The following is a 24961-nucleotide window of genomic DNA, read 5'->3' as shown; positions in this document are numbered from 1 at the left end:
TCTTGCTGAGATTCTTCGTGGCTGCTGCTCAGGGGCCTTGGCCTCTCTGGCTCAGTGTAGCACAGTGAGAGGTCATGGGATTTGGAGCACAGAAGTCTTAGATCTATTGCTTTCAGGGTAATGTTGGCCAAATTACTCTCTGATCCTTAGTTTGCTCATCTAAAAATGGGGTTATAACAAATACTTGCCCCCATACTATCAACCAGTACTATGGGGTTCACATGAGATTCTGTATGTGAGTGACCCTTACTAGCCTTTACATGCATTTGATGATATTATAACAGCTGAGTTCATCTAACTAACACATGGCGGATCCAGGATTTAAAAGTATGTTTGTCTGGCTTTACATCACCTTTGTATCATCACGTCCCATGGCCTCAGCAGGAAGCATGCATGAAGAACACTTTATTCCCACACCATTCACTCTCCTGGCCCTGCCTGGCCTCCTGCATCACTTGGGTGCAGGTCTCTGTTGGCCAGGGATTGGCGCTTAATGGCCTTGCACCCTATCCTTAAAACACTTCCTGGTAGAATGTGCTTTGGTGTGTGCCCAGCTCTTGAAGTCCATGTCTGTCTATAAGCTTATCTTAAGCATTTCTCTCTCTTTCCCTTTAGCCTGGAACAAGAGAAACAGCATAAAGCCCTCACCCACTTCTCTGTAGCCACCCTTAGATAACCCCCACCTTAGTTGAATGAGGGTAGCTACAGAGGCACAGGGAGTTGGAAAGAATGTATGATGAAAACATGATCACCTACTTGCCTGTGGAATGAATCAGATAAGTTTTTTTAAAGAAAATTTACCACTTATTGTTATGAAAACACATGCCTGTGCTCTGAACCCAGCCTGGAGGATGCTCAGAGGGGGAAAGGTACTGAGGGCTGGGGGTCATCCCCAAGCAGATACAAGAGAAAGATCACAGGATCTAGGTTAAGAACCAAGTACTGGTTCCTGCTCTGGGAACTTGTAAGCCTTCTGAGCCTTCTTGTACCCTTCACAGAGTGACTGTGAGGATGAAATTGGATTTTAGATGTAAAAGGAATTTGCTATCATTTCATTATTATCAACAACATGCAGCACAGACCAGTGAGATCAGTTCCTGCCCATCCCTCCATCCCTCAACACATGTGCCATGTGCCAGTTCTCCACCACTGTCATTCCAATCATCTTTAATCGTGCTGCCATCTTCCCTCAATGGCTTTTCCTGTTTCGTTTGCTTGGCCAGTGTCTACCGATTAATTAATTCATTCAATGGATGGATGTTTATTGAGCACCTGCTATATGCGAACCACTATGATGGACACAGGTGACACAATGGTGAACTAAAGAAAGATGGTTCCTGTCCTCATGAAGCCTATATTTTCTGAACCATTTAATACTCAGCTTAAATATGAAAGCCCTTTATTGACATCTATTCTCCCTTAATAGTTTGAAGCACCCCTCCTTTTTGTCCTGCCAGTGTCTAAGGTTGTCTATCCTAGTGCCTTTAACATTGCACTAACTCTTGCACATTCTACTCCCTCTCTCCTCTCTTGCCCTCTCCCTCTTCACTTTCCCTTATCTCTTTCCTTTCTTCTGCTGTCTCGCTCCTGCTGGTAGCCATCTTCTTTGTCCTTCCTTGGAATTTATGAGGCCAGTCCTTGAAATGAGAAGGTGACTACTTTCAAATAGATAAAAGAAAGCCCTTCTTTTCCCAGCAGATAATTAATTTGTGTCACTTGCTGGTCATGGAACATAATTGAGGCCAAGGGCTTAAGAAGGCCCTGAGAAGGAATTAGACACGTAGTCACACCAGGGGGAATGTATCACTCACTCTGCTTCCCCATCCCTGGAGGTTGAGGTTAGCGAGCCCTGCCCGAGCTGGGTAGCAAAGAGCTTCTCAGCCTATTAAGGGGCCTGGCCAGGCACAGTGTTCACTTACCACATAGTGAGCAGAGATAGAGCTTTCTGGCACCAGAGATGTGTAGTCAAAGGAACTACTACATAGTGAGCAGAGATAGAGCTTTCTGGCACCAGAGATGTGTAGTCAAAGATGCGGAATAAGACTGAAGCCCTGGATTCAAGTCCTAGGTCTGTCATTTTGCTGGCTAAATGATTCAGACACATTTCTTCACCTCTCAAAGCCTCCAGTTCCTTGAAATCCAGGACTCCTGTGTGCTGCTCCTCCCTGGGCTGCGAGAGGCTCAGGAACTGTAGTAAGCTTGGGAGGGTGAGAGAAGAAAAAAGGAAAGAGATAAGGCAAAGAAGGGAAGGAGAGGGCAAGAGAGGAGAGAGGGAGAAGAGTGTGCTAGAGTTAGTGCAATGTTGACAGCTCAGCAAGCTGTAGACCTCATGAAGGACTGAGTGCTCTGTGGATACTCATGGTGTCTCATCTTTGAGCGTAGTGAAAGTCCAGACACTGGAGAAGAGAGAATGTGTCCCAGAAGCTTAAAGTCTGACACTGGTCTTGGCTAAATGAAGCACGTTGCAGGCATAGGGTAATCTCAGGTGAGATCCTGGGAGCAGAAGTGATCTCAGCATCCCCTAGTTCCGTGCCTACATCCAGCACTAACCAGCTATGAGGTCTTGGCAAGTGCTTTTTCCTTTCTTGACTCTCAGTTTCTTCATCTGCAAAATAGGCATTGGGGGTTGGAGCAAGGAAAATTGTACCCAATCATGATTTTGTAAAGCATATTCCTTGGAACATCAGTGAAAAAATGTAAGGAAAAACAAATTCCAGGGGAAAAAAGAATTCAAGGAAAAGTTTGAGAAATGCTGCATAATATATATAGATAATCAGAGTGCAGATTAGCATATTGCATCTCTTGAAAATTCTATAATAGGGAGAACTGTTTTTGTTTAACCTGGTTTGGTCCAAATTTTGCAGAATCCTTTATTAACATCCTGTGGATATTGACACTACCAGGAACATGCCTTAGGAAACAGTCTTTTGGGTTGTTATCCATCAAACATTTTGTGCCTCCACATAGCTGACAGGGCAGTTCCATACAGACTGGGGAGGAAAGAGCGAGTTCAACCTCACACCAAGAATTGTCCAGTGGTTAGTGCTGTGCTGTTTTAGAATGTCCTACTGAATCTGTCTGCGAGCTCCATTCCCCTGATTATGTTTGACTATGTTAAGTGACATCCAGCCAGCTTTCCCTGAACAGGCAACACCAGACAGAGCGAGGGGTGGTGGCAGGGGACCCAGCAGATAGGGATCCCCGAGTAGGTAATTGGGAGTGCATTGCAGCTGCAGGCATGTTGCTCATATTGCAAACCAGATCCCCAAGGCATTACGTGAGCCGAGTCTTGGGGAACTGGTAGCAAGTGTGTTAACCTGATATTCTACCTGTAGCATGCCAGCAAGGAGAGTGAAACTGTGCAATGCTACTCAGCATTTTCAAGAAAAATGCATTGAGCACTTAAACTGTGCCCAGTACTGCATTGATTATCGGTGACAAAGAGGTGACTCAGACACAGTCCCTGCACATGAGATACGCTCCAGCTGGGGGAGAGAGGAAACAGGAAGCAGCATGTAAATAGGTAACAGCACCTATTCTCAAGCACTGGTGTGCAGTAATAGCCTGGGAAGTTTGTTAGAAATTCAGGCACTTGTCCTCTGCCCCAGATCTTGAGGATCAGAATCTATAGGGTGGAACCCAGGCATCTGTATATTATGATATGTGACTAGGTTGGGGAATTACTGAATTACCTTGACAGGGTTAATGGGGAAAGCATGCACTTTGGAGTCAGAATGTCAGTGAGGTGACCCTGGACAAGTCCCCCTACCTCTCCAAGCCTGAGTTTCTTTATTGAAGATGCTTATGCGTATGGAGGAGGATGACATTGGGACACCATGTGTGAGGCACCTAGCACAGTGTCTAGCATCCCACTGTCAGGAAGTGGTGGCTATTCTTGGTACATTCTTGGTACAGTTATTGAAGTACAGTAGAAACAGAGAAAACAGAAAAATCACCCACTCAAGTCCACTTCCACAGGCCCTATCCCAAAAGGCAGAGAGGAGCCAGGCTGGGTTCTAGACATTTCTGGTACCAGCTGGAGCAGGGCACGCTGAGTGCCACGCATTGCTATAAAGAGATACCATTTAATTGCAGAAGGTGACATTGGGCCCAACACTTCAGCGCTTTTTACAAGGGGGAGTTTGAGAGACTTCTGGAGTTCGGCAGAGCTGCATGGCTCTATTTAGCCAAGATCCAAATTCCCGTTACAGCAGCTCTTTTGGTCTGATTCACACATTTAGTAGCAAAGCATTCACTTCCTTACAGCATTATTAATTTCCTGTGGGCATGCCTTATTGCCTTTGCTAGGTCCTTATGGCCAAGGTCTGAACATTTGACACCTCTTCTATCCCTCACCTAGTGCTGTGCAAACAATAGATACTCAATAAAAATTTGTGCCTAATTGATAATTGATCTGTTGCAGTGGGGAGGGCAGATGTCAGCTGTGGCTGTTTTGTCTTCAATTTGGGTTCATTTCCACCTTTAAAGAGCTTGTGCATTATTATCATATTATGCAAACCAAATATCCTAAAAAGACTGATAGTTAACAAACAGACTAGTAGATTAGGGATTGCCTGTGGGATTCATCCTAATCAACCAGCCTACTTATCTGCCTGTGATCAGGGCCCCGAATCTTTATCATTCAGCTGAGTGAAGCAACATACCAGGTTCCCAGAGGAGTAGAACAGGATTTCAATTACATATCCATTTTTTTTTTATCACTTCACTGAAATAACATGGGCTCCCTGGCTCTAAATTGCTAAAAACCAGTTTGAGTTAAGGAGACAAATAGACACTAATTACAGAGCAAAGAGGAGTCCAAAGCATCAAGGCGCTTGGCTGAGATGCCTTCCGTCACTTCCTCCAACGTGAAGCTGGAAGAAATTGAAGTCTCCTCCTCTCCTGCTTTCCCACTCTCAGGAACCCCTCCCCTCAAGGGGTAGGAGTTTGGGGGGCGGGGTACAAAAGAGCCATCTGTGGAGAGAAGTTTGGATGTTCCTCTTTTAGCCCTGGCAAGCTATTAACTTGAAGACCATGGCATCTGTTTCTTTTGTATAATAATCTGTGTCGTTGTCTACATACTTATCTATTTAGAGGCACCCTCAAATCCTAATCAGTACTGCAGCTTCCCAGTGAAAAGAGTAATAATGCATAGGCATTAGGTGACCTGAATCCTGCCTGTTTCATGATCAAATGGTTATGTGACCTTCACGTTGGACACGTTGGACAAGTCACTTCACCGCTTGTGCTTCAGTTTCCTCTTTTGTACGTGACGAGCTGGTCAATATTGAAACAGCTCTCCAGGGGGGAAAAGCCCTTATTTGTAGCTTTTGCCAATTTCCTTGGTGTAAATACTCCCACCATGGCCGTTTTCAATCTGCCACTCTGAAGTTACTGAACCTGGAGTTGAGAAGAAAGACACACAATCCACTCTCCGGGGGCTGGTGTGAGACAGCTTCTGCAACCACTGGCTGAGATCTCTTCCAGCTTTTACATCAAAAGATAATGTGATGGCCATACAGAGCTCATTTAATCTCTCTGCCTGTCTACGTAGATACATATCTCCACTTCTTAAAGGGGAAATTAATTGGTGGGTAACAAGAAAATAACCTCGTTTCTGTCCCTTTCAGACATGGGGGAAGAGTAAAGAAAGCAGTATTTTCAACATGAGATAAAAAAAATACAGGATTTCATTCATTATTTATATCAGTATTTAATGAATATGTAATAACATTTATTAATAATCACATTCAAACCTTCATTGAATGAAAAAACTTCTGCTTTTGTGCCTTTGTGAAAGAGAAGGTGCAACATTTATTCCATACAAAGGAAGTTTGACAAAACACTTTTCCTCCATCTGTCATACCCAAGTCCACATCAGCAAATGCTTGGTGGCTGAGCCCTGACAAAACTTCTTGGCCATGGAGGTTTTCCCTTTTCACAAATGGCAGAGTTCTGGCAGTCAGGCACTGAGTACTAACCCGGCCATTCAAGATTCTCCCAACACACCCCATGTTGCCTGTCCCTCCAAGTATTTGCCCATTTCAAATGCCTCATCCTCCAGCTTTACTGCAAGTCCTTCCCTACCTTCTAGAGCATCTTCCCCTGACCTACCATGGCACTTTGACATTTCTTATGGCACGTGTCTTATCCTGCCTTGACTGCAGTCATTAGTGCACCTGTCCTATTGCTAACCAGATTGTGAGCATCTTGAAGGAAGAGGTTAGGTCTTATTAATCATTTTTTAAATTTCCTGCAGTGTGCTTAATAAATGCTTTTGGAATTTTAATTGAATGTGTATGACTAGAAGGTGATGTCGTTCCATAATCTAAAGAGTTCTTTAAAAAATGAATTCTGAAGTTCTATTCCATTGAAGAATATGCAGGATAACAGTAGCCAGAAATGTTGGTGTGCAGAAGAATAGCAGACAACAAAACTCCTAGGATGCTTTGTGGGATGCCAAAAAATACTCCCCACCTCACATGCAGTGGTTTGTTTGACATCTGACATGACTTATTTCAAATAAGTATCTATCCATATACACATTTGTTAATCTTATAATTGAAATCGAACAAGATATTTTCAACATATCTTCTCTAAGCACATATAACATTCTAGGTGGCATGGGACATATGGAAGTGGTACAGTATAGTCTCTGCCCTCAGGGAGCTTGGAGCTGGGGAGGTGAGCAAGATCAATATCCCTGACATACAAGTAAGTGGTCCAATAATACTGGACTTAAACCTTGAAAGACGAAGTAGAATTTAAGAAGAGGAAAGAGAGAAGGATGTAGAAACAGAGAAGCATAGGAGAAGAAATAAAGGAAGAAAAACAAAGGTATTTTAGGATGCGAAGGGGAAGATGTGGAAGTGGTGGGGGTAGAGCATCATGGTGGGGGGTCTTGACTGGCTGGTGTGAGGCTTTTGTGTTGGGAGATAGTATCATAGGTTCGCCTGAGAACTAAAAGATGTAAGGCCTTGAACCCCTGTTGAGCTTGGATTTTAAGAAGCACTGGGAAGCCACCACAAGCTTCAGGATGAGGAAGTAGCACCATAAGGACAGATGCTGGAAGACAAGCACTGGAGCCAGACAGCATTGGCCAGCTGGGGTCAGAAGCCCCCAGTGGGACTAGTTCGGAGAACTAGAGATTCCCGGCTTCATGATGGCAGTGAGGATGGAACGGAAGAGAAGGGGGGAAGGAGGAAGAAAGAAGCATCAAGACAATTTGGGCACTGGTCAAGCTATTTGACAGTGTGTCACAGAGTAGAGTAAAAGGTGATGGGTGGGTAGCTGTTAAAAAGATGCGTGGGGTGGGAATTAGAAACGAACCTCAAAGTCATTGAGAAACCCAGGAAGATCTGTGGGGCCAGCTCCTCTTTGTCTGTCTTTTTCCTCTCTTGGACTGCAAGGTTGATCTCTCTCTCTCTCTCCAGCTCCTAGAATCAATCCTTCTCCCTCCATAGCTATTCCATTCTCTTCTTTCTTCCATTGCCTTTCGATGATCACTTACTTTTTTCTCTCTCTCAATAATTCCAGCTTTTCCAGATCAACCGTGACCCCACAGCCCGCCCACTGCTAAGTGACTCAGCTGCTCAATATGTGCCTCTTCATACTTCCCCCAGAGGGGATCTGATTGACTCAGTGTTCGCACCTGTTACATTATGGGAACAGCCACCAGGTCTTGGCTCAGGTGCCATCTCCTAGTCCCATCTGCTATGGTCTGATGGTGGTGGTGACGATGCGGTGGGGCCAGAATCTGGGTCACGTTATGGAAAAAGCCAGGTACTGTTAGGCAGGGCCTCAGAAAAGGCTGTAGGTGGGGAGCATCATGACTATTATCTCTACATAGTTTTGCATTTAGGGTATAAAGATAATGACGGAGTCAAAATGACTAAAAATTCATGAAACTGGCTAGCTGAAAGAATAGAATGGCAGTGACAAGAAAATAGAAAAATGTAGCAGGAAAGCAGGATGGGAACAAGCAAGTGATATGTTCATTTAGGGCTAAGTTGAATTTTACTTATTCATTTAGCAAATGTTCATCACCTGTCTACCATGTGCCAAGGTGTGTGCTAGGTGGGGACTGAGGAATTAATAGACTTAAGTATTGAGCACGTCATCTGTATAAATTATACTGATACCTACCATCTATGAAGCTCCTATAGTGTACAATGCGCCTTTTTTTTTTTTTTTTTTTTTTTTTTTGAGATAGAGTCTCGCTCTGTCACCCAGGCTAGAGTGCAATGGCACGATTTTGGCCCACTGCAACTTCTGCCCCCGGGGTTCAAATGATTCTCCTGCCTCAGCCACCCAAGTAGCTCGGATTACAGGCATGTGCCACCACACCTGGCTGATTTTTGTATTTTTAGTAGAGACAGGGTTTCACCATGTTGGTCAGGCTGGTCTCAAACTCCTGACCTCAGGTGATCTACCTGCCTTGGCCTCCCAAAGTGCTGGGATTACAGGCGTGAGCTACCGTGCCTGGCCACAATGTGCTTTTGATATACTATCTCTTTTAGCTCTCACAACCATCTGATGAAGAAGATTTTAATTTCATTTTATAGTTGAAGACACTGAGGCTGGTGAGATTTGAACTTGAGTCTTCCTGATGACAATGTCCAGGTGCTGTCCACTGGATTTTATGAGGACAGTGGATCTGGAGCTCCAGAGAAAGGTCAGGGCTGTGGATAGATATTTGGAATTCATCTTCATAAAAGTGTTAAACACATCCAGGAGAACGAATTTATTCTCTAAAAGAAGAAACTCAGATTTTCCTTTGAGGGGAAACCTATGTTTAAGGAGTAGAAAGAAGAAGAGGAGCTTCCAGTCGATACATAAAAGCAGCAAGGGACTTAGCAGGGGAATGAGGATAGTGCAGAACCACCTGGGAGGGGAGTTCCAGAAGGAAGGGCAGCTGCTGGTGTCAGTGCCCTAGATTCAGGAGACTGAAGACGGAGGAGACAGGCTCCAGGTCAGGTTGTTGTGAGGATTCAGGCGATTTCATGGATTGGATGAGTCACCGAGGACCCATCTGGGCTGGCCAATGGCTACAGTTTTGGGGTTGATGAGATATCAGTGGACACCATTACAGATATGGTAGAAGGAAGAGTCTCACAGTGGTTTCCAAGTGTGTTCCCCAGACCTGCAGCATCAACATCATCTGGAAACCCATTAGAAAAGCAAACCCAGCTGTAGGCCCTGCAAGTTACAGTTTAACAAGCCCTTCAGGTGATTCTGATGCACTCTCAGGACTGAAAAGCACTGGTCTGGGAAAGGCACAGTTTCCTCAGGCCTGAATGTCACATCATTCCAGGTGTATACTTTGGGAGGTACACAGACCCACTGTAGCACCTTCAGATGGTGAGAAGGAAGGCCAATTAAAAGAATATCCAAAGAAAGGAGTACTCATCATGAGATAAAACACCAGCAGAGGAATGAAAGCTGCTTCAAACAGGTATGGACTTTGAATATGAACCAGGCACAGTACTTGGCACAGGGGATGGTGCGAGTAAGGCAAACTTCCTGCTTTTACAGAGCTGACACTCCAGTTGGGGAGACATATAAACATACAAGAAGACCTCAGGTAGTCAGGGTGTGTAATAACAATAAAACATTGTGATGTAGTAGGAAAGGCTGGAAGTCTACTCCAGTCAGAGAAGGATCTGCAGAGTAAGTGACATTTGAGTGAAATCTGAATGTATCAAAGAGCAAGCCACAGGAAGGAACAGCAGAGAGAAGAGGGGTCTTGGTGGCAGGAGCTGCAGGTACAAAGACCCTGAGTCAGGAACAGGCTTGACTTTTTCAAGGAATGGACAGAAATCCAGTGTGGCTGGAGGCTGGTCAGGGTGGTTCTTACATGGGCAGTGCCATCTAAGGTAGGGTCATATAGTCCAGAGTAAGGGTTTTAGACTCATGATAAGTTCAAGATAGGAAGTCTATGGAGGATTTTAATAAGGAGAGGGACACGATGAAATTTCTATTTTCTATTCCACAATGTGGGAACAACCCAAATGCCCATCAACGGGTGAATGAGTAAACAGAATTGGTATATCCATACAATGGAATATTATTCAGCTATAAAAAGGAATGTAACTCTGATATAGGTTGACATGAATAAACCTTGAAAACGTGATGCTAAGTGAAATAAATCAGACACAAAAAGAATACTGTATGATTCCACTTATATGAGGTGCATAGTGTAGTCACATTCATAGAGACAAAAAGTGTATCAGAGGTTAAAAGGGGCTGAGGAGAGAGAAATGGAGTGGGGGAGTTACTACTTAATGATTATGAAACTTTAGTGTGGAGTAATGCAAAAGTTCTGGAAATTGCCTGTAGTGGTTCCATAACAGTGGGAAGGTAAAGTAGTAAATTTTATGTTATATCTAGCATACCACAATAAAAATGTATTACACATAAGTTACTCTGGCTGCTGTGTGGAGAATTGGTTGTGGGGTGTCATGGGTGAAGAAGCAGGAAGACCAATGGGGCTGTCACGTGTTCTTGTCCAGATGCTGATGCCTGGTCAGAGGAGTGCCAGCTGAGGTGGAGGGAAGGGGTGGATTGGAAGCCAAGAGCTGATTGGATGAGTTATGCATGAATGAGGTGAGGAAGGGAGGGTCTCGTGTGACCCCCAAGGTCTTTATTTTTTTTCTTCCTTTTTGTGGAGAACGAGGTCTCGCTATATTGTCCAGGCAGGTCTCGAACTCCTGTGCTCAAGCTATCCTCCCACCTCTGCCTCCCTGAGAGCTGGGATTACAGGTGTGAGCCACTGCGCCTGGCCCCAAGGTCTTTTCTTGAGACACAAAGGGCATGGTGGTGTCCTGATATTTTAGGGGAAACAGCTGAAGTGCTGTCAGGGGGAAGAAATGTTATGCTTCCTTAGTGCCACACGAGGGGCGGATGGGACTGTAAGGAGACAGGTTTGGGCTCAATATTAAAAAATAAACAAAAAAATTCTTCCAAATTGAGCCATTCTGAGCATGGATGAGGGCGTGTAAGAGCAGGGGATGAGACCCTCCTTAGAGAGACCACCATGGAGGGGAGACTAGGACTCAGTGATCTTCCTAGTGGGTTCTCAACAACCCTCAGATTCCTTTATTCCAAGTCTTTGGAAGCCTGCGGAAATGGGATTTCTGTTGCAGGTTGAGGCAGACAGAAGTCAGATTACAGAGGTGGGTGGTGAGGAAATGAGATAGTGGCTGGAGGCTGCTAATTTGAGATAATTGTCAAGAATATTGGAGCCAGGAAAGCCAACAGGGTTAAAGAGGGTTTTTCTGTTTTCTTTTTCATTCTCCTTCCCTCCATCCCTCCCTTCTTTTTTCCGCCCTCCCTCTTCCCTCTTTTCTGAGATGGAGGAAAATGAGCTCACACTGTTTCCTAAGAGGTCCCTGGGAGCGAGGTAACATGAGGATGGCTGGTCATTTTTGGTTAGAATTGGGACCCATGGAACAAATTTTTCCTTCTAAGCTGGGTCCCAGCTCCGTGTTCCTGCAGCCACTGCAGCGATTCTGACATAACATCACAGACAGCCTCCGTGGCTCAAATCACTTCCTGCTGTGCACCCATAACACACAGATTGGAGGTAACTTTACTCTAGAGAACCAATTAGCACAGACCCAGGCTGGGTAATTACAGTTTGATAAGATCCTTGCAGCCGATATCCAGGGCAGATAAAGCGCTAGGAAGCCATTTCTCAGCAGGACTTGGGGGGAAACATAATGCAACTCACCTTCCTCCTTCCCTTCCCTGCTCTTGGACCCCACCCCTGCCTCTCTCAAACTTTAAACTGGCCCCAGAGAAGAAGGGGATGAAGAGGATTAGAAAAAAGTCACTCAGAGACTCTGGAGTGGGCAGCTGTTCCTCTCCTAGGCCAGGCCCACTGCCGGTGCCTGCTTTCCTTTCAGCCCTAAGAGGTTGCTGTTACTCAAAGCTGTGGAGATGGTACCAACTAACTAGAAGGAGAACTAAGGGCTTCCACCCTGAATGGCAGATAAGGAAAGGGATGGCCCATACATGCCATCTGGATAGACAGGCAGATGCCACAGTGCTGCTCAGGGAGGCCAGGGCCACCCTCCACAGCCCCTCAGGCCCTCCAGGGTCTCGTCTCCTTCTCTTCCGTTCCCTTTGGACTTGTGCAGGGGTGGCTGCTGTGTGCAAAGCCATTTCTCTTCTGCCTCCTATTCTAAGCCACCTTTTTGTCTACCTGAACCTCCCCAACCACCCCTCACTGGCTTCCCCAGAACCACTGGGGCTCTCTTTAATCCACGGTCTACACTGCAGCCAGACAGATTGTTTCCAATGCAAATCTGGTTCTGTCGTTCTTGTACTTAAAAATTCTTCCATGGCTCCACTACCTTTGAGATCATATGCAAACATGGCCTTGGCGTGGCTGAATTTTTTTCCTTCAAAATTTTCAGTAACAAAGCATTGCAGATCCTGTTGAAATTCACTGCGTGCCATTCTCCACTCCCATTTTCTTTTTTGAGGTCTTTAGGGGTGAACTTTTCTTTTGTGACTTTACATTTTACTTTTCAAATTAGCCAGTGGTGAAGTTGACTTAATTTTTGCTGTAAAGTGCTATGAGTATTAACACGCATAAGATGTATATACGGCCATCACAATCAGAACTTGAAACAGTTCCATCACCCCCCAGACTCCCTGGTGCTGTCCCTTTGTAGTGACATTGTGCCCCCTTCCCTAGCCCCTAACATGCACTGATCTACTCTCCATCACTATAGCTTTCTTTTAAAACTGTGATAGAAATGGAATCATACAGTATGTAACCTCTGAGAGCCCTCCAAACTGTTGCATATGTCAGCAGTTTCTCTTTTTTATGGCTGAGTAGTATTCCATCACATGAATGAAACATGCAATGAAATGCTATTTTGTTTATCCACTGTCTTGTTGACATGGCCCCTTTGTCTCCTGACATTTGTATATGTTGTTCCTTCTTCCAGGGACATTCCCTATCTCCTCTTCTTTGCCTACCAAACGTATTGTCTCTGTTCAGAGATCAGTTTGTATGCCTCTTCCCCAGGAACATCCCTCAGACTCTAGACAGAATTAAGTCCTCCATACTAGGTGCTCCTATCACTCAGTTTCTTTCTTGAACCAGATCCTCAGACTTCAGGGTAGGTTTTGGTTAAATCGCCTGTCTTCTCCACCATTCTGTGAGTACCATGAGGTCAAATGTGCTGTTCCCTGCTATGTTTCCATCACCTGGCAACTCCCAACATATACTTGTTGAATTAATGAACGTTATTTGCTTTTGCATCCTAGGGCCTAGTATTGTAGTAAACATTCAGCAAATCACAATGCATGTCTGATGAATTAATAAAGAAATGTCTTTAGTGTCCATCTCTCAATTGATGCATACATTCATCTGTTTTGTTTACGCTGATCAGACCACTTTGTCAATCTTTCTGTATATTCTGAGCTACTACTTTTTTTTTTTTTACAGAGTTGCCAAAACAAATTGAGATAGCTTGTAATAATGACACACTACAATAAGATACAAATAGAGATTGATGATTGGGATGAAGTGAAATAAAGGAGGAATAAGAATAGGAGACCTAAGCTAGAACAAAAATTCATGCCATAAAGTCTGAGCTTCCTAGCAACCAAAGACAAAGGGGAAGCCATCAGTAGCAAATTTGGCATTGTCTGTTAGTGAAAATTATACCAGTTTCTCTGGAGAAGTCGAATCTGAGGGAAATCTCCCATGTGGACCTTCAAAAAGGGACATCGAGATCTAATAGGCAATTTTTAAAGTGCCATTTTGACTTCAAATGTAATAGCTAGACTCATGTGGCTTCCCCTGAAGCATTTCTTCAGTGCAAACTTAAAACAGTATGCCTAAACACAAGCTAGGAAATCTGCTTCCACAAGGAGCGAAAACCATTTGGTCCAAATATACAGCACTGATCATCGGGCTTGATCCAGAGATAAAATTGAGTGTACCTATAGGAGTAGATGGGCTACGTGTCCTTCAGATAATCCTCCATGAATAATATTTCTTGCACCTGGGCTTTTCAGACAGCCAGCAGCTGAAAATTGGAGTTTATGTTTCCCAGTGAGGGTATAGAGGATCCTCTTGTGACATCAAGCCCCTTAACCCAGGCTGTTGCCTGAGCCGATTGCCATTTCCCTGGGTCTGCTGAGTCACCAACATAATCATTTAAGGTCATAGAAGAGAAACTGAGGTCTCCCCTGTCCACTTCCATACCCCAGGTATATGCGTTATCAAGAATTTGGTAATGTGTGTAATGCATATACCTGGGGCGTGGAAGAATTTGGTTCAGTGTTAGAATTTGGACAAGAGAACTTTAGGAGAATCCCAGATCCTGAGATTAAACATGTCGAAGACAATGTATCAGCTAACATCTGGATACAGAATGTTCCCATTTACACAGTTTCTTTCATTGGTGTTCACAAATGCAGGGCAGGAGGTAGGCTGGGCAAGGCTTACCATCCTTCCCATTGTACAGGTGACAAACAGATACTTAGGAGGGTAAATGAGTCTCTCAGCATAATGTGTCAGAACTGAGACACTAGTTTCCCTGGACTCAAATCCTATGTTCTTTGCACTTCCCATTTAAAATATTAACATACTAGAATACTACATGCTAATGTAGTATAATTTCCTAGAACAATAACAGGGAGAGGCGACTTTTATGTTTAGATCAAGAAGAAGGAGTTTCCAACTATAATAAAAGGGATTTGGATTAGGCGTTGGAAAGATATCTTCCTGGCCACTCTCCATTTACATCTCCATGCTACCTTAAATCTCTATTAGGGAGACAAGGGAGAGATGTGAGTCATAAGAACAGGCCACTGAGGGAGATTAAAATTTTCCCACTTATAACCTTTAAAAATGTGGGTACTGCTCTTGGTTGGGAAACAATTTTGGGGTTGTCCTATTTAGAGACACCCATATCTCCCTTGAGCTTTCTTTTGCCTTCCTTCCTTTCCTCCATAGCCAAGCCTGGGCATCAATCTGGGGCACCTGCCAGTCATTTATCCACTCAGCAATATGTGTTGTGCTGGACCATAACCATATCAAAGTCTCGGTAGGAGATATGTTTTCCCTCAGACAGTCCAGATAAAGAGGCTTCAAGGAAGGAACTAGTTACAAAGGTATAAGCAGGCTAAGGGACCAAAAAGGCATGGCAAAAGATCAGAAACCTGCAATATCAGGACAGCCAGGAGAAATGGAGCTACTGGAGCTGGTGAGCACTGGAATCATGGAAGAGAGGCTGTTTGGCAAGAGCTGTAGCAGCTGTAGCTATAGAAGGACCCTCCTACCAGATCCACAGTGTCAAAGCAGGGAAGGAGTGGCCTCTGATGCTCACACTGGACACACCCAAAAAGGAACCAGTCATCAAGAGAGTGTGGGAGGTGCAATTGGCAGAGGTCAGCCTCCTGGGGCCACAGCAGGTTGCAGAGGAGTGGAGCATGGACTGGAGGGGGCAGAGGGCAAATGGAGAATAGACAGCTCAGGAGGAACCAAAGCCACACAGTCCCCGCCCTCCTTTAGCTTTCATTCTAATGAGGCAGCCAGATAATAGATATTTACACACAAAGGATATGGTGCAATAACAGCAGTGATGTGTGCTACGAAGAAAAACAGAGCAGCGAGAGCTGGAAGTGGGGAGGGGAGCTATTTTAGATGCAATGGTCAGGGAGGCCTCTGAGGAGGTGATATTGTGCAGAGAACTGAATGACGTGAGGGACTGGCCCAGGGGTCTTCATGTAAGGGCCTGGCATTCAGATTCCAGCGAGGGGAGATAACCTCATTAGCGAAAAGTGAGGGAGTAAAGTGAAGGCTGGCTCTGCAGAGCGTCCCCCACCCCCACAGCTGAGGGCAGAGCCTGGACCCAGTCATATCCCTCAGCCCCAATGTGTGATGCAGAAACTCTAGGAGAGGACAAAGGGAGAAATGCCACCAAAGGTGTGCCCAACATCACTGGTGACGAGCGTGAGAGAGCCCAGAGCTCCCATCTCAGTTGGCTCGGCTCACACGCTGCACGCACAGCTCCCCACACAACCATAGCAACAGATTCATTCTGAATGAGGCGGAAGCGTGTCAGTGCTGTGCGGGGGTTTCAGAGCTTACTCAGCGAGAGACAAGTGTGGGGAAGGAAGGCCGCTGTTACCAATTGCTAGGCAGTGACCCAGAAAATGCTTCAGACTCCCGTGGCTGCTCCCCAAGAGTTGGAAGAGAGTGGCAGCTGGTGGACAGGTGGTGGAGCACCCACACTCAGCGATGGTTGTTCTCCACAGTGGTCTGGGGCTCAGGAGTGGTCTATAAATGGCATTGTGAGGGACTCACACCCACCTCCCCCTAACTCAGAGACAGTCTCTCTCTCTCTCTCTCTCTTTCTTTCTTTCTTTCTTTCTTTCTTTCTTTCTTTCTTTCTCTCTCTCTCTCTCTCTCTCTCTCTCTCTCACACACACACACCCCTAGAAGTGCAGGATTCCATAAGAGCATGTAGCAGAAACACAAAACAAGTACATAGTGGTTCCAGGGAGGCTTCCTGGAAGAAGTGGCATGTAAGCTGAGACCAGAAAGCAGATGAGTTAGCTGAGCAAAGAGAAGGTGCAGAAACATTCCAGGCAGAGGGAACAATGTGCAGAGGCTCAGAAATGAAAGAGAGAGAGAGCAAGCTGGCCCAGGATTAGGAACCAAAAGTTCAGAATGGCCAGAACAGAAAGTGGGAGAGATTCTGGAACAGATGGGGCTGGTGGGGGGTCATCCACATTCTCCTTCTGGTCCCTCCTGTGAGCCCTCGACTGGGAAGGTGACACTCTTATTTCCAGAGCAGTGTACAGTTTGCAAAGTGCTTCTGTGTCCATTTTTCATCAGTTTCCTTGTCACACTCACGATGGACAGCAGGGCTGGGACTGTGAACATGGGTGAGAACAGGGGCTTTGTGACATATGGCAACTTGTTCAAAGGCACACACTTAAGGGTCAGCACCAACACATTGCACTCCTGACTCCTGCTCTGATACTTGTCTCACTGGAACCGTCATCCCCTCTCATGTGGCAAATGCAGCTGGGTCTGTGGTCAGTGCAACCTGTACTTCTATAGCCACCAGCCGGCAGGCTGGACCCCGTTAGAGTGAAGAACGGAACCCCTGCTAGCCAGCCTCAGGTACATGCTCTGGGCATGCGCATGTGTGAGTGTGAGCTTACTCAGCCTCCGGGGGGCCCCGCCTGGCACTAGGTTCTGTTGTTGAAGCTTTGGTTTCTGAGTCCCATCCTGCTCCCCAACTTGGGCCAAGGGGTCCCTGGACAGAACCTCCAGCACTGTTTCCAAGGCACTTTTTCTCCTCCTAAGACGAGGTTGCAAGTCCTCTAGTCTTAGCATTTTGTTTCGTTGCGGCTTTGCTCTCTGGCATTTTCCACGTCACTCAACTGCCTTTCATGCCGCACTTCCGCGTGGTTGTTTCACGTCTGCATCTTTTCTATCATATTCCTTCTCCCTTTGTTCTGGGGCTTCTGTGATCTGCCCTGAGTGCTCCATCCTTTCGCAGGCTCTGCCTCCTTTCCCTCCCTCCTGTGCTAGACTGCCCAGCCTCTCTGTTCCTCCTACACCTTCCTCTCCATCTCCATCCCCTCTGGGCCAGCCATCCTCCTATTTCTACAGCAATACCTCCCTAGAGAGAGATGCCCCAGACCCTAGAAGAGCTGGCCTGGGGGCTTGAACTTGCTTCCCAGAACTGTGCTTTGGGGAGTCCAGTAGATGAGGAGGCATCACGACTCCACTGCCTTTGAACGGGAGGGGAGGAGAAGGGAGGCACACACAGACTGAAGGAAAGAGCAGCTATTAGTCACCGGGGGAGGGAAAGAAAGGAATTGGTCCAGCAGCAGGGTGTCTGAGAAAGCTCACACAGCCCAAATCAGCCCTGAATTTAATAAGGGGATGGGAATTAGAAGCAGGCAGGGAAAGGCATTGCTGCTGGCCCGGCTTCTCCCTTCCTGCAGCCCAAGGGGAAGAAAAAATGTGAGCCTGCAGGCACCGGGGTAGATACCTCTTTGTGTCTTTGAAAGCTGAGGGGAAGAATAATGGGAGGCAGAGAGAACAGATAGAGGCAGGAGAGAAAGGGACAAATAGCTGCTCACATTCCTTCTGTGCTTTATAGGGGCTTCAAACATCCCATATGCATCCCCATGAACAGCACAGAATACAGCATCCTTTGTAGCTGAGTGCTTTTCCTTCTGCCCAATTCTTTCCCTTTAACATAGTTTGGTGACAGGAACAAATATTTGAGTAAATTCAGTAATAGTGGTTGCCACCTCTAGGTATCAGGCCCTGGGTAGGTGCCAGGGATCAGCGATGAATAATGCATGGTTCATGCCCTGAAGATGGACACAGTCTAGAAAGAGACAAAGACAGGCACAGTAACAATTCAATCCAGTTGACCATACATGCAAAGTCCTATGGTGACCCAGCTCTGCCTAGAGGGTTAGGAACACTTCACAGAACGTGGACTCTAAGCCAAGACTCAGAAAACAAGGGAGAGTTAGGCAACCAGGTAGAGAAAGGGTGATCCCAGCAGTCAGAAGAACATTGTTCAAAACCTCGGAGCCATCATGGGTCTGGTGGGTTTGGGGAATGTAGGGGCATGTCGGAGCAAGAAAGAACAAGCCGGGGAGGCTAGCAGCTGATGTGCACCTTGGGGGCTCTGGTGGACAAGTAGCTGTGGGATGGGAAGTTCAAGAGGCTCCTGGAATTCAGGGATAAAGGATAAAGGAGTCATCACCCATCTTCCTATATGACTCCCAATGTGACTAAGCCATGCTTCTCAGGGAAGGTTCCAAAAAGGGCGTGGGGACCAGGACCTTTGTTTAAGACATCTTAAAGGAGCCTGGGTTTTTGTTGGCCTGGCTTTTGGGGGAGGTGGCAGGTGTTATGCATCTCCATCTAATAGTACCCTTCTCTCTGCTTTTGCTTCTAGTCATGAAGATCTTCATTAACTCTCCCCCTGTCTAACTCCCCCGCCCTAACACACACACACTCCTTGGATAGTGTTCATTTCCACTCATCTATAAAGGCCTCAGGCCAGAGTTTATTTGTTCTCTTCCACCTGCCCCACCCTCATTCTGTGGCAGAAATGGGAATAGAGCCCTGAGGAAGCCCAAGGAAAAATAGTACAAAAAACCTTCAGAAGGTGTTTTCTTATAATGAGCATAATTTGGAAAGCAAATTGAAAAACTATATCAAGAGTGTGCTTAAAATCCCTATCAGGTCCCTACTACCTTAAAGATAGAATGCAAACTCCTGGTATGGTCAGCAGGTGGGCCATCTCCTGCTCAGCCTCGTCTCCATCAGCCTTATCTCCTGTCATCAGCCTCTCCAGACCCTCTCTGCATGTACGTCTATGCCCTGACACAGTCAAGCCACCAGCAATTCCTGGAATACCCCGTGTTTTCTACTGCTGTCATGACTTAGATCTTGCTGTTTTCTCTGTCTGGAATTTCCTCCGCCACCATGCCCTCCAGATTGACATTTCCTGCATTTGCAGGGCAGGTAGATCCTGTTCTGGAATGGCTTGCTCAACCATGTGCCTCTTGCTTGGCTCAGTGAGAATCATTTCCCTGGGACCCCAGTAGCCCCCCTTACCACAACTGGAATGTTTATGAACTGTGTAGTTTATGTGTCTGTGTTGCTGCCACACTGTGAACCTTCTGACGGCAGAAACTAGCTCTTCCATCTTTGTACCCCCCGTGCCTAGCCCAGTCTTTGGCCTGGAGTAGGTTTTCAAAAAATATTTGGTGAAAGCATGGATGAGTCATAAACATTATTCTATCCCTCCACCTAGTAATTTCAATTTGAGACATTTATTATTAGGAAATATTACAGAAGAAGGAAAAAGAAGCACATGCATAGCTATTCATTGCAGGATTATCTTCATTAGTAGAAAACTAGAAGCATCTAAATGCCAACACTAGGGGAATCTTTAAGTGAGTTACAGACTATTGCACTGCCATTAAAAAGAATAACTATTGAGACTAGTAACAATGTAGAAAACGTTTCCCACACAGTCTACAGTTTTAAAAAATGGGATACAAATGGTATGTTCACTCTGATTATAATTATGTGAAAGTAAGAGCAAGGACTAAAAGACAATATACAACAAGAAAATGCGTTGTTGGTCTGGGCTTAACCCACTATTTTTTCCTTCTTAAACATTCTTAAAAATTCATTTTAATGCTGTTATAATAATATTTGTATGGAAAAATAATAACACTGATATGCGGGGAAACATCCACGTATTTATATGCATATTTATATGCATGAGCCATGCAATCCAGTCTCTGTCTTTAAGAGATTTTGACAAATATATTGTCCTTTTGTACAACAGCCTTACAAACCCATAGATTGCCCTCAAATGCTCTGGCTTCTCCCATTATGATCCTGTGAACCATAATATATTCAAAATTCTTCAAGCTGTTTGTGTTTTCAGCTCACGATGACATAGATTTAGATTATATCCTTTTAGCTTATTCCTTCCAGGCCAATAAAGCCTTATCTTTAATAAGTCTGCATACGGTGCTTCCTACCGCCATCCTTATCACGTTGATCATTCTGTAATTCTCTCCTGGACCTGCTCCTTATCTATTACAGTGTTTGCTTATCAACTATTTATCAAGTGCTTACCTTATGCCAGGTAGGGTGACCAACTAGCTCCATTTGCCTGGTGTTATCCTAGTTTTAGAACTGAAAGTCAGGCATCCTGGAAAACAAGTCAGTCACAGGAAAATCAGGATAGTTGTTCACCCTTGTACCAGGCTCCACATTATACAATGAAGTTAAAGTTATGAACCAGATGGACACACTCCTGCCCTCAAGGAGCTTACATGGTAACTAGTGGGAAATGACCAAAAATGTAGTAGACAATTTGAATGTGCTGCTACAAAGGTTGGCATCAACAACTATGAACGCATAGAATATAAAGCAATGATTCTTGCAAATGCCTGTGGGGTGTGTGTGTGTGTGTCTGGGGCTAGGGATGACCTACAGAAGAGATGGTATTTGAGCTGGACATTGAAAGGAATGTACATGCTTTTTCAAAGAGGTGAGGGACATTGCAAATAGGTGTCTTCTGGAGTCTCAGGTCTGGTCCTGCACAGCACTATGTGTGATCGCACTGTTACTTTCTTCAAAGGAAGAACAGTGTTCCTGTTTGGTTTCCAACACCCTTCTTTATGTGACCAGCAGTTGGCCTTTTCTGACATCTGCTCACTGGGTTCTAGTCTTCTTAGACTGTTCTTGGTCACGTTTGCAGCTAGGTGTGCATAACCCGAGAATGGAGTGCGAATGCTCTCTCCTTGCTGCAGAGTGGCCCAATGTCCTCTAGGCTTTCCCATACTAAACACTTACCCCAGGCAGTCCTCTTCTGGCCTTGCCTTCTTTGACTGATACCTGCCTTCAGTGAGGGGTGGCGTGAGGGCTAGGGCTTATTATGGGCCGAATTGTGTTTCCTCCCAAATTCTTTTTTTTTTTTTGAGGAGTCCCACTCTGTCACCCAGGCTGGAGTGCAGTGGCGCGATCTCAGCTCACTGCAAGCTCCGCCTCCTGGGTTCACGCCATTCTCGTGCCTCAGCCTCCCGAGTAGCTGGGACTACAGGCTCCCGCCACCACGCCGGGCTAATTTTTTATATTTTTAGAGAGATGGCGTTTCACCCTCTTAGCCATGATGATCTCGATCTCCTGACCTTGTGATCCACCTGCCTCGGCCTCCCAAAGTGCTGAGATTACGGGTGTAAGCCACCACGCCTGGACTCCTCCCAAATTCCTATGCCAAAGCCCTAACGCCAATGTGATTGTAGTTGGAGACAGGACCTATAGAAAGGTAGTGAAAGTTCAATGAGGTTATGAGGGTGACTTTTGAATCAGGTAGAACCAACCAGTGGCCTTATATGAAGAGGAGGAACACTGGAGACCTCTCTTTCTCTCAAGAAAGGCCATGGGAGGGCACAGGGAGAAAGCATCAGTCTGCAAGCCAGAAAGAGAACCCAAGCCAGCCACAGAATTTGCCAGCATCTTGGTTATGGATTTCTAACCTCCAGAAAATAAATTTTTGTGAAGCCACCCAGCCTGTGGTATTCTGTGATGGCAGCCTGAGCAGACCAAGACAGGGATGCTTTACTATTTCCCAGGCAAAAGTCTGTTCTCCTTAAGTGAATTTCAGCACTTAAGAGCAGGCAGGAGCCCAAACATAGGCCATGAGTCCCTCACTGAGCTTTGGTATGTGGCCAAGCATGGAGTAGGTGAGCAATAAAAACCTATTCAAGGCTGGGCGCGGTGGCTCACACCTGTAATCCCAGCACTTTGGGAGGCCAAGGCGGGTGGATTGCCTGAGCTCAGGAGTTAGAGACCAGCCTGGGCAACACAGTGAAACCCCGTCTCTACTAAAATACAAAAAATTAGCCAGGCGTGGTGGCATGTGCCTGTAATTCCAGCTACTCGGGAGACTGAGGAAAGAGAATTGCTGGAACCCAGGAGGCAGAGATTGCAGTGAGCCGAGATCGCGCCACTGCACTCCAGCCTGGGGGACAGAGCAAGCCTCCATCTCTAAAAACAACAACAACAACAACAACAACAAAACCCATTCATTTACTGAGAGGAGAGACCTTCAATATCAGGAGAAAGGACCTGCGTCTTCGTTAGAAAAAGACCATCATGCCTCAGGCGCGTGGACAAAGGAGCCAGTGATGCCCATGCTCCCTTTCTCTTAGATGCCTTTCCTCCCTCGAGAGTGGGGGCACAGATCGTTCCTTGGTCATGTTCTGAACATTTGTTGTAACCAAAGATCAGAGTCTACAGACCACCCATGTTCTAGAATCCAGAGATCTTTCCTTGGCCATTTGCTAGACATGTATTTGAGTTGTGAAATAATTTTATGGCATCTCATATCATCCTCATAACCAGGCTTGGAAGTAGGGACCTTTCATTGATCTTTGCTTTACAGGTGACAAAACTGAGGCTCAGAGGCCAATGGCCTTGTTCAAGGTCACACGCCCACTAAGTGAGACACCTGGAGACCTGGCATCACATGTAAGTCTGTTTCCCTCCAAAGTCTGAGATTTTTCCTGTCCCATTCCCCAGGAACAAGTATCTCATCGCTTGGGCCAGCCTAACGCAGGCTGCCCCTCCGACCAACCCCTGCTAGAGCCCCTTCTCATTCCTGTTCGCGGTCAGGGAGCATATTTCCTGGGGTGAGAGACAGCCTGGGGCTACCCATTCGACAATTGCTCCTTTCAGTCCAGATTTGGTTTTTGATTTGTTTTCTGTTTGTCTTTTCTTCTGGGAAGGGAGGGAGAAGTGGGGGAACCTCAGCCTTTTCTGAGAGCTCTGTGTTTGTTTCTTCTTCTGTTGTGTGGGGATTTTAAATGATGAGGCTTTGATTTTTCTGCCTCCTTGGGAGACTTGTGCGATTTTTTAAAAACATACTGGCTCTGGTATTGCATTTCTGCTTGATTTTGCCTACTGAGGAAGCCAAGGGCCTCAAAGGTGAGTCTGGGGCTGTCTGTGACTGTCTGCGTTTCTTCTCCCCACCTTTTGTGGGGCATATGAAAGGCATTGACTCGGTGTGCTTTGCTGAAGTTTAAAGTGATAGCAAGAGAGTGGAGAGAGAGTGAAGGGAAAGTGCCAGGTAGGAAGAAGGATAACTCTAGACCACGTGGCTTTGCCAGGCTGAGTTGGAGTCCTTGTGCTTGAACATACGAGTGTGCCCTCCTGGCTATGAGAAACCATTATGTGGTCAGCACAGGGGAAGGCAAGCATGCATTCGCTTTTGCTCAAGTGCATACATATGAGGGAGCTGACTTGGAACACAATTCCACGTATGCTCAAGCAGGTTGGGTAAGGAGAGATACGTCAATCATATGTACTTGGACATACGAGTGTGTTCCCACATCTATGCCAGACCTTGGGTGTGAAGATATCCATACAGCACATAACCACAGACTTCCTGTGGGCAAGTATGCAAATGTGTAGAAAAGATGTCAGATTAAACTGTGAGTGCCCACACGTACGAAAATGATTTTGGAGGCTGGATAGAGCATCAGGAGGCTTTGATTCAAGTCTCCAGCCTCCGCCTGGCTACCGTAGTATGCGTTTTTAAGCATACGTAGGAATGTGAGAAGAGACACGGGCACACATCTATGTTTCTGTAGGTGTGAGCATATGAGCACAGCAGGGTGTGTCTTTGTGTTAGCGTGGGTGCACATGCCTGAGTGTACACAGGGCTCTGTGAACACATGTGTAGAGGGACCCCGGGAGGAGAGGGGCCTGGATGTGCATATGAGAATGTAGGAGTGCTCTCCTGGGTTTGGGTTCCTAATCTTGGAGAATTTAAAACAACAGCAACAGCAACAACGACAAAGGGGATTGGAAGATAGCGTAACACTGCACACATTTCTGAAGCTTCAGGAACAGGCCTCGCGCCGGCTATGATTCCAGCAGTGTCCGTTACCATGGCTATCGCTAAAAAGACACTGCTGGCTCTTCTGTTTATTTTTAAATCCTCATCCCTTTGACACCCCCTTCTGAAACTCAAATCCCATTCCCTTCGTGCTTCCTTTCCTCTCAGATCAGAAGATGAGCCCAATTCTCTCCCAATCCCAGGGGTAGGAGGCCGAGGAGGCAGCCAGCCAGCCCATCATTCTAACCCCCTTTCCCTCCCCAGACCTGGAGTGTCTCTAGGGATGACTTAGGACCCTGGGGCTCCTGGAAAACCAGAGAGCTCAGTGAAGATGGATGGCTTCCAGCCTGCCTTCAGGGGCTCTCCTGGCCTCGCCTAGGAATAAGTGGCTGCCAGGGTCTGGGAGAGGGAGGGCAAGGCTGACACAGAGTGGAAACTGTGGATTTCATAAGCGCTGAGCCCACTGGCCCAGGCGAGGGGGAATGGGGAGACTGAGGAAACTACAGACAGCTGAGATTGGCCCT

The 24961-nt window shown here is 46.0% G+C and overlaps 1 protein-coding gene across 9 annotated transcripts in view; it reads left to right on the top strand.

Annotated features, from left to right (window-relative positions):
* The window catches only part of LOC129479692 (uncharacterized), a 317480-nt gene that overhangs the window by 5066 nt on the left and 287453 nt on the right, over positions 1-24961 (top strand). For 8 of the 9 annotated variants that reach the window (XR_008656758.2, XR_008656759.2, XR_008656755.2 and 5 more), the window contains exon 2: positions 22983-23068. The exons of the other annotated variant lie outside the window; for it this stretch is intronic. Coding sequence is in view for 1 of the 8 variants with exons in the window: in XM_055273227.2 (XP_055129202.1) it covers positions 23009-23068 (60 nt within the window). In the remaining 7 variants the exon portion in view is untranslated. The remainder of the gene's footprint in view (positions 1-22982; positions 23069-24961) is intronic. 9 annotated transcript variants of the gene reach the window in all.

Source organism: Symphalangus syndactylus, chromosome 3, assembly GCF_028878055.3.
Source record: "Symphalangus syndactylus isolate Jambi chromosome 3, NHGRI_mSymSyn1-v2.1_pri, whole genome shotgun sequence".
NCBI lineage: Eukaryota > Metazoa > Chordata > Mammalia > Primates > Hylobatidae > Symphalangus > Symphalangus syndactylus.
The sequence above is the reverse complement of the archived record's forward strand: the minus strand, read 5'-3'. Positions and strand labels throughout refer to the sequence as shown.